This window comes from Crinia signifera, chromosome 19 (assembly GCF_055691185.1).
Source record: "Crinia signifera chromosome 19, ASM5569118v1, whole genome shotgun sequence".
NCBI classification, from domain to species: domain Eukaryota; kingdom Metazoa; phylum Chordata; class Amphibia; order Anura; family Myobatrachidae; genus Crinia; species Crinia signifera.
Genome location: NC_139226.1, coordinates 133674541 through 133685918, shown reverse-complemented (window position 1 = coordinate 133685918; position 11378 = coordinate 133674541). Strand labels below are relative to the sequence as shown.

The window sequence follows — 11378 nt, the reverse complement described above, 5'->3', positions numbered from 1 at the left end:
CCCCCACTATCAACACCAACCCGAAGCGTGGCGAGCGCTGCGAGCCCGCGAGGGGCGGCAGTACGCGTCCTACGACCTTTTCATACCCCCACTATCCACGTCGGCGTGGAGTTGAGAATGGAAAGTGTGGAGAGCCACCGAGCACGAAACGTGGCGAGCGCAGCGAGCCCCACGAGGGGACAAGGATACCTGTGAAGCCCGCGAGGGGACACGGATACCTGTGAAGGTATCCGCGTCCCCTTGCGGGGCTCGCTGCGCTCGCCACACTTTCTATTCTCAACTCCACGCCGACGTGGATAGTGGGGTATGAAAAGGTCGTAGGACGTGTACCGCCGCCCCTCGCGGGCTCGCCACGCTTCGGGTTGGCGTTGATAGTGGGGGTGGTACAGTGTGAAAAATGACATTTGGGGTGCATTTTACATGTCAACTCATGTCCATAATTTCTGTGAAAAATGACATTGCATCGCATGAGATCGCATGCGATGCGATCGCATGCGATTTTAGCAAAAATGCATAAAAATACGGGAAAATCGCATTGCATCGCATGCCATCGCATGCCACTACATATGGCATGCGGGAGCCTTGAAAGTACACAAGTACCAAAATGACAATTAATTCAAACATTTAAACCAGACTGTTTGAATTGCAAGCTCCGTTGCCACAGGGCGCGCGAGCGTCTCGTGTGCGCACGCCCCTGGTGGTAGCCAGCCGCTGGCGGGGGATGGCGGTAGAATCACCATCCCCTGCAAAGATGAGCCCGGCTACATCTGTAGGAAGATATTCAATCTCCCGCCGCTTATTCTTGACAGGGGAAATAGCGGCGGGGCCCTATTCAATGCCGTCTTCCCCCGACAGCATTGAACAGGGATCTCGGCAGAACGTGCACGACTTCACAAGCAGGCGGGGAATTGCCGAGCCCCCGGCCACAGGTCGACGATTTCCGCCCGCTTCTCATGGCCACGCCCCCTTTATTTATTTATTTATTTATTAACAGTTTCTTATATAGCGCACACAAATTCCGCAGCGCTTTACAAAGCATAATTAGGAACAAAAACACATATCAAATTACAGTACAAGACAGTTTAGGACAAGTACATGGTTAATATGGATAGTTGCATCAGGGGACAGGACACTGAAGCAATCATCAGGGTGGCAGAGGTTTATATATTCTAAGAAAGGCACAAGAGGAGAGAGGGCCCTGCCCGTGAGAGCTTACATTCTAAAAGGGGAGGGTTAGACAGACGGGGTGACCCAGAAGGGAAAGAAGTGGGCATAAACAGTAAATTAGGATGAGAGATGGTCAGGTTTTATGCTGGAGGGTGGGAAGAGGTCAGCTTAGTCTTTGATATTTTAAGTCTAAAAAAGCGCTGGGTCATCCAGGAGTAGATAGCAGAGTGACAGTAGGAGATATGAGTGAGGATGGAAGGAGAGAGATCAGAAAAGGAGCGGTAGATTTTAGTATTATCAGCATAGAGGTGATAGTGGAAGTTAAGTGAGCAAATAAGTTCACCCAGAGAGGACATAAAGAGATAGAGAAGAAGAGGACCAAGAATAAAATTTTGGGGGACACCTATTATCAATGGAAGAGCAGGAGAGGTGAAGTCATTAGAGGTACAGCAGGGCATTTTCAAAACAGACAGTGCAAATACAAGCATTAACAGTGATACTCAAAGTTTTAGCAGTTGCAGAAATGGTGATAAGCTGGATGAACAGTCAGATACCCAGGAGTAGTATGTTGTGAGTATGAAGTGAGCTCACTCAAAGCAGTCCTTTGGTTTTCTGAGTTGCTGTAGTTTCTGTTTTTCTGAATCACTTTGATATCAAGATGTTAAGTTGGTTGGCAGTTTCTGTCCAGTTTAAGTCCAGAATAAGTCCAATCTTTAATCTATGTAACTTTTTCTCCCTACTTAAAAATCTTCCTACTTTAAAAACTGACAAAATATCAATAGTCAGCTTTCAATCGTCAGCCAGGCTGTGTCAGCCTAGTATTCTCACTAAATACTAAATGCTGTTTCTAAGTTAATTGATTAAGACCCCACCCAGCCAGAGCCCCTCTCCCACTAGCAATAAAACTAAGATAAACAAATGGTAAGAGGTTACATACCATCCCAGCCACTAATACATTCAAACTCACTTTAATTCTTAATACAATTGCACAAATACCTATAAGAATGCAATATGCAGGCAGAGTGATGGTGACTCAATACTGGCAATGGCATGTAAGGTTAAATACCTATAAGAATGCAATATGCAGGCAGAGTGATGGTGACTCAATACTGGCAATGGCATGTAAGGTTAAATACCTATAAGAATGCAATATGCAGGCAGAGTGATGGACACCCTTTGCGGTGCTTGCCAGTGTCGAGCCAGCCAAGAACGGGACAGGGTCACAGCTGTCGGGCCAGCCGGACAGTCGTGACCCTACATTGAATACCCCACATAGACTACAGTGCATTTTAACTGCACGCATTAAACTTGCATTAAGAATGTAAGTCATGCAGGGTGGTCTATTCACCTTTGGGGTCCCAAAGAGTGGCACTTGGAGGTGCAGTGAAAATTCAGTTATTCGCCACTGTTATAGAATAACAAAACAACATCTATACATAATGTTTGATCATATTTAGACATTATTATATTATGGGTGCTGTGATATTAAATATGGCAGTGTGAGCGATACATTCCGGCTGGGCTGAAATCCAGGCAAGTAAAAAAATAACATCAATATTAATATTTCTCCAGAACAGAAACAGATTGTGACATGCGTTAAATAACTAAGAATTTCAAGGACAAAAGAGCACAACATCCGATCATTTTGAATTGCTTCTTGACACTTAGCTGACCAGCCATTATTACAAAGTCCCCTACATCAGCAGTACCTTAATAAAGTGTGCCTCTGGGTTACATCTTAGATAAAATAAAATGTAAAGAAATATAGACTATCGGGTTAATTATTATACATTTAGAGATTACAGAAGCAGCTTGGTTTTCGGGAGTTTGCCACTTAATTTATAGGGGGAAATTTACTAAGATATGTATTCTACTTCACATGTGATGTTGCTATTGGAAACCAATCAGATCCTGTCTACTATCTTCTAGAGGTTGCTAAATAAATAAGAAGTAGATTCTGATTGGTTGCCCATAGCAATATCACATGTGAAGTAAAATACACATCTTAGAAAAATTCCCCCCATAGTGACTATTGGGCATAGCTGCCTACCCTACTGCATTCTGCAGCTGACTGCCTGAAATAAGAGCAATCTCCCTCTCTCCCTCATTAGTCTAGCAATCTCCCTCATTTCACCTAGCCACTGTTACACTGTTATATTTTTGGGCAAAAAAGGAATGAGAGACAGATACATTTACATAGAATCATCAGCACCATTTCCCAGCACTTTACCAAGTATAGTATCTCTTACTAACTGCTTTGGGGCTCATCTACATTTGTATATACAGTAAATCATTTTAAATTACACTTCCACGATTCTAGGTGCCATGCTCACAGTCTCTTTTCACAGTCTCTCCATATATGGAACTAGACACGCCCTTTGGGTGGAGCATGACACGCCCCTCAATGGGGCGCTGTGCAAAATTCTACTATCAACTATAATCTCCCTGAAGTTTGACCGAACCATGCACAGATCTGTGACGGGCGTTCTGTTAAGGAGTGGATGTTTCCCATAGCAACCATTCAAAATCTACTTTTTTATTTAGCACTATCTTCAACATTATAGATAGAATTTGATTGGTTACCCATAGCAACATCCCATCTCCAATACAACTTCCATCTTAGTAAATAAACCCAAGTTATGGACATACCTCCCAACTCTCCCGACTTTCATGGAACAGTCCCTATTGACTGTACCTCATCCAGTCCGGGGCTGGCAGTGCATTTTCGGCCGTCGTAGTGTCCCGATCCCTGTGAATTTAAAGTTGGTAGGTATGATATGGATGACTGGCGGTGGGAATGCCGGAGGTCAGAATACCAACACCCTAACCAGCCCCCAACCCTCCCTTCTTCTACCCCCAAGTGCCTAAGGGCCAGATTATCAAGCTTCAAAAAGTAATAAAATGGAGAGTGATAAACAACCAGCCAATCAACTCCTAACTTCCATGTTACGGTGTGGGTTTTAAAAGTGACAGATAGGAGCTGATTGGCCGGTTGTTTATCACTCTCCATTTTAAAAATTGTTGAAACGTAAATACATCTGGCCCTAAATCAGAAATTTGTTGAGAGTCAGATTTGGGCTCAAATGTAATTTACTCTGCAAGACATTTTCTATTAACTACAGTGCAGAGCTGAATGATCAGGGCACATCCTGTTACCCTGCCAGCTTGTAGCACTTGATAGTATATGATTAGGTCACACTGTATACAGTACGTACCTGCATGCATGCAAATTATATTTACCATGAACAAAAGGATTTCCCTAACCAATAACCCTATCTAATGCTCTGGAATATTTCGGGCTACGGCAGTACTGCCGAGGAGAGGTTCCAGGTTAATAATGGCAATCTGAGCAGGCTGAGAGGATGAACCGGAACATTCTAACTCTGGGACTACTCCTAACTCCCACCCACGCCGCGTCCGCTTGTGACGATGAAGAATTTGAATCCAATTTTTATTTCAAAGGAGATTACACCCTTGGGGGACTTATCAGCCTGCACGCCTCAATGGCAGACAATGTTCCTTACTATACACCTGTTGTAGAGAGCTGCTCCAGGTAAGGCAAGTGACATATTTAGCAACATGCCTGGATCAATATTAATGAGGAGACAATTAAGTGTATTACTACAGACTATTTACCCTCTCAACCTTTTTTAACATTGTCTACTGCCTCGGAATGTCCGGTAGATTCCGGAGTTCCGGCATCTTGTTGGTTTCTTCAGTGAAACGGGCAGGGTGGGGTGACGATGACGCAATTTGGTGGGATGACGTTGGCACAGTGGATTATGTTACTGTAGCCTAATTCTGTAAATAGTGGAAATGCATTTGATGTATCCCCCACCTGGATAGTACTTATGAATCATCCCTTCTAGAGGTCCATGTACTATGTCTTGGTGAGAGATAAAGTGGCGGAGATAATGTATCAGCTAATTTTTATAACACAGCCTGTAACATGGCAGTTAGGAGCTGATTGGCTGTAAATGTATCTCTGTGCACTGTATCTCTCTCCAACGCTTAGTACATAGACCCCTAAATATTGTTTACAAAAAGAAAGAAGTTATGATTTTGTTTTGTGCCTGCTTTCCCGTTCTTATTGTTGGTTATATGTAGGATATTGAAGTACTTCAGGAATTTATTTTAACTCTCATTGGGGTACTGACAACCTGGAATTCAGATCACACTATGTCCTGGGATGAAATAGGAGCTGATTATGATCTGATTTTGTGAAATGTTTGATTTTTCCCAAAATTTGCGCAAGTCAGTCAATGTAACAGCATCCAAGTCAATCAAAAGTCAGATTTGTCATTTAGATCAAGGCAGCACAGTAAATAGTTGACTCCAGGGGTGACATTGATAAACGGCCGTTTTCACACTTTTTCCCGAATTTGCATAATTAATGAGATGCGAAAATCTGCAAAAAATGCGGGATTTGTGCGATTTTTTTTAACTCCGGAATTCGCATCCAGATGTTTTCCCCATTGAAAAATATACAATTCGCATTTTTAATGAGATGCGAATTTGGAAATCGCCAAAAAAAATGGTCTAAACAGCAAAAAAAAAAAAAAAAATAGACCTGATCCTGACTGGCGATTTTTCAGAAACATGGCGATTTTGTCAGAACCATGCACAGATCATTGTGATCTGTGTATGGTTCTTTGGTAAAATATGTGTAAAAGTAAAAAAATAACCAGCCCCGGGGCTCATTGAGCCGGACCTGGTTCCAAAAATACGGGGGACAAAAAGCGTAGGGGTCCCCCGTATTTTGAAACCAGCATGCGGGGCATTAATGGGCCCGCTGGGACTTTTAGTCCACCTGTTAAAAGAATGTTAAAATAAAACACACACACAGAAAAGTAAAACTTTATTACATACACATCCACACACTTCAATTTTACACCGCTATACATACCGATCCAGGATCCAGCGCTGGTCTCCCTTCTGCAGCAGAGCCGGCTACCCCTGCACTGACAGCAGGGACAACCGGCTTTCTCCGATGCAGCTAACAGCTTCTGTCGCGTTGTCCCAGTGCAACAGAGGCTTATGCGTCTTCGGCTTATGTGTCTCCATGGAGACGCATCGCCCAATCACACTCTCAGCCTCTGTTGCACTGGGACAACGCGACAGAAGCTGTTAGCTGCATCGGAGAAAGCTGTCCGTGCGGGGGGAGCCGGCTCTGCTGCAGAAGGGAGACCAGCGCTGGATCCTGGATCGGTATGTATAGTGGTGTAAAATTACAGTGTGTGTGTGTGTGTAATAAAGTTTTACTTTTCTGTGTGTGTTTTATTTTAACATTCTTTTTACAGGTGGACTACAAGTCCCAGCGGGCCCATTAATGCCCCGCATGCTGGGACTTGTGCTTCTCCAAGTCCCAGCATGCGGGGGAGGTCTGCTGGCCCTTGTAGTTCTCCTGTATTAAGCAATGTTAGGAATGTGAATTTAACCCTATCAGGCCGGCGTCCAATGGCCAGGGACGCCGGTGACAGCCCCGGGCTTCAGCCCTGGATGGGTGAAGCCTGGGGGGGACCCTTTTATTGGGGGGGTCCCCACTCCTCCAGGTACCCCGTCCAAGGCTGACCAGCCACGGTGCTCATGGTACGGCCGGGGGACCTTATGTAAAAAGTGTCCCCCGGTTGTGGCATGACACTGCGGGCTGTTGGAGCCTGGTGTTGGTTTCAAAATACGGGGGACCCCAGATTTTTTGTCCCCCGTATTTTTGGAACCAGGACTGGACCAAGAGTCCGGGGCTGGTTTCAGAAATACGGGGGACCCCTACGCTTTTTGTCCCTCGTATTTTTGGAACCAGGTCCGGCTCAATGAGCCCGGGGCTGGTTATGTACAGGAGGGGGGACCTCACGCCGTTTTATTTATTTATTTATTTTTTTAATGACAAAATCGCACATTTCACCAAAATGGCACCTTTTCATGACTAAAAATCACACTTTTTCATTCCGAAAATCGCCCTATATCGCACTTTCTCGCACTTTTCATGCCGGAAGACACACCTCATTAAATATGTGAATTCGCGGCAAAAATGTGATTTAAAAAAATGGCGATATAGGGCGATTTGAGAAAAAATCGCATTTTCTCAAAAACGGTCAACCCACTAAATCTCGCCCCAGGTGTTTTAATTGCGGCTGTATCTGCATACAAAATGTTATGCTGCGATGTTTTCCTGCCAAACACCACCCCCGCACTCAGGGGGGGGGTGGTCTGAGTACATGAGTACATAGAACCCCACCTGCCTGCCATTCTATCGGCCCAGATGTCAATTTAAGCAGCCGCCTGCTTCAGCAGAGAGCAGACTGGGCCGGCAGCTTCCAACAAGGCATGGCCATTGACCATTGATGATTACAAATCATCGATGGTTTATGGCCGATGTCGAATAGTTCTGCCATCGATGGGGGAGAACCAGATGGTTTCCCACCATCGATGTAAAGCTTAAATGAATAGTTTCGTTTTTGCTTTTTCCTAAAGTGCCTGGACATGGAGCATAGCTCCGCCCCCGACACTTGCAAAGCCCCACCCCCATATTTTGATTTTTCAATGGCAAAGGCAATGATGGCCATCCCTACTTCCAACTGTCAGAGAGAGACAGGCTGCCGCTGGCTGCAGGTAGAGGGAGCTAGAGTGCAGCTCCTCCCAGGAGACCCAGGCCGGGCTCCAGCATTCTCCATGTGGCCGGGGGAGGCCAGGACTGTCCACAGCAGGTAAGCGCTGCTGATTTTTGAGGTTGCACATGGGGGTAGGGGGGTGTATGCTTTTGTATATGATGTGTGTGTTTGTATGCTGTGTATGTGTGTGTTTCTGTGTAAATGATGTGTGTATGTATGCTACGTGTGTGTACATGCTATGTGTGTCTGTGTGTACATGCTGTATGTATCTATGTGTATGAATGTATGCTATATGTGTGTCTCTGTGAATGTTGCATGTGTGTGTGTCTGGGTGTACATGCTGTGTATATGAATATATGCTATGTGTGTGTTCTTTCTATTTGTATGTATGCTGCACAGGGGCGGATTGGAATACCGGGACATTTCCCGGCGAGCCGGTCCAGATTTTCATCTGGCTGGGCCGCCGACCGTTCTACCAGGGCCGATGCTATCAGCCCTGTGGTGCGGCGGGCATATTTGTTTTGGGCTATCCTGCCCTTCTGACCAAGCAGTGGCCACTGGTCGCTGATTGTGACGGCACCCGCGAGCCGCCTTCAGCCTGGCGGTGACTCCCCCCCACCCAGTGGTGCTCACCATCGCCGCCCCCACCCCCACACCGGGCAGTAGCGAGCAAACCCCCCGGGAGTAGCGAATCACCCCCCCCCCCCCTTTGAGTATGCTATGTATGTACTTGTGCATGCAGTGTGTATATTATATACAGTAGTGGGTGATTCTCTAGTGATTGCAAAGGGCCAAATTTGCACGTATGTGCACGTGTGTAATTGTGGGTGCCAATAGGTGACATTTTCTCACACTGTGACTGATAATGTGCTTATGTTCAACACAGAACAAATGTATTGCAGGTGTGCAGTACCGCCAATAGCTGACAAAGTACTACAGGAGTAAAGTACGACAGGATCCAAAACAGCACCTCACTCTGCACAGGGAAACATGTGTCCCCCATAGCAACCGTACAGAGGGGAAGAATGTCTGAATCAGCTGCTAACTCTGGCCCCTCCCAGCAGGCTGGGCCTGGTAATCTGTCCCCCCCCCCTCTCAGCACCCCTGTTTTAGGCATGTGAACAGAGTTGTATATTATTCGGATTTATGTGTACAGTATGTAGACATTCGTCCAGTGTTATTCAGACCAAGAATGGGGCAGAAGGTAGAAATCCTTATAACAGTGGCACTGGCAGCTCTCAAAGAGGAGGACTGGAGTAGGGATGGCTATCAACCATCGATGATTTGAAATCATCAATGGTTCATGACCGATGTTGAATACTTTTGCCATCGATGGGGGAGAACCAGATGGTTTCCCTCCATCGATGGAATAGCAAAACAATCTTTTGCTTTTTTTTAACAAAGTGCCGGGACATGGAGCATAGCTCCGCCCCTCGACACCCACGAAGCCCGGTCCCCATGTTTTGATTGGCCCACAGGCCAATCAATCAAACACAATGGATGACCATCGATATGTTAAAATATCGATGGTCATCCATTGCATAGTTAAGCACTATCGATGGCCAGTTGCAGAATTGCCATCGATGACAACCATTGCAAAGGCAACGATGGCCATCCCTAGACTGGAGGCAGTGCAGTCACATACTGTAGATGGTTTCCCTCTGTTTGAAGGGGACCTTCAGTCCCTGAGAGTATATAGAATGGGCCTGCATTACATGCAGCTCAAAATCAGGCCCAAAATATATTCGGGAGCGTTTCTAACACTGACTTTTCTTATTTCAATAGATTTAAAGTGAACTTTGCGGGATATCGCTGCTTCCAGGTGATGCGATTCGCACTGGAGGAGATCAACAACAGCAGCTCACTGTTGCCAAACATTACCTTGGGATACAATGTTTTCGATACCTGTTACATTTATAACACCATCCATCCGGCTCTGACATTCATGTCACAGAATTCTGCCATTGACACAGAAAGTGGTTATGCAAATTATATCCCCAATGTGATCTCTGTGATTGGCCCAGATAACAGTGATGCCATGGAGACAACCGCTGACCTCTTCAGTCTGATACTTCTTCCGCAGGTACTTCTATGGCCAATGGCTAGACTGCTCCACACCCACTATTTAAAGATACTTAGTTTCTACCCTAGAATGATGAATCACACAGCTGCATGATGGTGGTACAGGCTGAGTATCCCTTATCCAAAATGCTCGGGACTAAGAGCATTTTGGATAAGGGATTTTTCCGTTTTTTGGAATATTTTGTTTTTTAACATACTTTCCTGGTCCCCTGGTGGTCCCCCGGAGTCCACGGTGTCCCGCGGCATCCAATGGGGCTTTCAGGATACTCTTCAGCGGTCCCAGGGGTGCATTGCGTGAGTTTGCAGGTGCGTAATGCACCCCTGGGACCGGTGATGTTACTGAAGAGGATCCTGAAGCCCACCATGGACACCGAGGGATGTGTTAAGTATGAAAAAAGGGGCAGGGGGAAAAAAGACCACAACAAAAAAACCCGAAATATTATGAAAAAACATGGTTTTAGGCATAGGTGCCGATTTATGTTTTTGCTGGTGGGTGCTCAAGCCAAAAATATAGAGGAGTGGCTTCATGGGGAAGGGGTGTGGCCACAAAATAATACCAATTTATATTACGGAGCACAGTTATCTCTAATATTCAAATTACGGCAACAGATTTCCACATATATAAATGCCCCCACAGTGCAGGCACATAAATGCCCCAACAGTGCAGGTACTCCGTGGGCAGAATACATATTGTTTCCCAGGTGGCGGGTCCAGTGATATGGGTGCTGCAGCTGCAAATTAGCAAGGTAATATGGTAGCCCAGCAGCAGGACTCGGGTCCGTGGGTGCTCATCAATTCTGTGGGTGCTCGGGCCCTTGAGTACCCACAGAATTGGCACCTATGGTTTTAGGAATATTTTGGGTACTTATGTATTATCTGGGCTCCCATGTTAAATGCACCCCATTTTTTCATACCCCTACTATCCAACTACGCATGGAGTTGATTTTATATAGTGTGGCGAGCGCAGCGAGCCACCGTGCCCGAAGCGTGGCGAGCGCAGCGAGCCCCGCAAGGGGACGCGGTCTCATAAGAAGAACGGGAGCCCAGATATTACATAAGTACCATATTTTGGGTTTTTGGATATATGTATATGGGATGCTCAACCTGTAGTAGCTTTGATTAAACATTGAAAATAGATCCACTGCTCTTTAGATCTACTGTACACTTAAATTCAGTTCAGTGCTAGAGCTGTAAGCAGGATATGATGGGTAGGTCACGTCTGGTCATCCCAGCTCACCCTACCTTACTGTGGACCTTCCGTCTGCATCTCCAAGAGGAGATCCTCAACACATTGGAAAGTCATGCGCTTGCAGGGATGGATGTGGCCAAATCAAATAATGCCTACAGCATTTCCAGATCTGCCCATATTCTTACACAGCACTTAGATTTGCAAGGATCTAAATCAATGAAACTCAAATAAAAAAATAGGTACTTGTTTCCTAGCACGGCGCCCGTCGTGGTACATCGCATGCCTTAAGTAAAGGTACTTAAGGCATGCGATGGACGCGATGGACCCGATTT

The 11378-nt window shown here is 45.7% G+C and overlaps 1 protein-coding gene across 1 annotated transcript in view; it reads left to right on the top strand.

The window, feature by feature from the left end:
* Positions 1–7781: 7781 nt before the first annotated feature.
* Positions 7782–11378, top strand: part of LOC146042180 (taste receptor type 1 member 2-like) — a 30241-nt gene continuing 26644 nt past the window's right edge. Inside the window, exons 1-2 of the mRNA XM_083162107.1 lie at positions 7782–7871; positions 9561–9858. Of these exons, the coding sequence (XP_083018233.1) occupies positions 7837–7871; positions 9561–9858 (333 nt within the window). The 5' untranslated portion in view covers positions 7782–7836. The remainder of the gene's footprint in view (positions 7872–9560; positions 9859–11378) is intronic.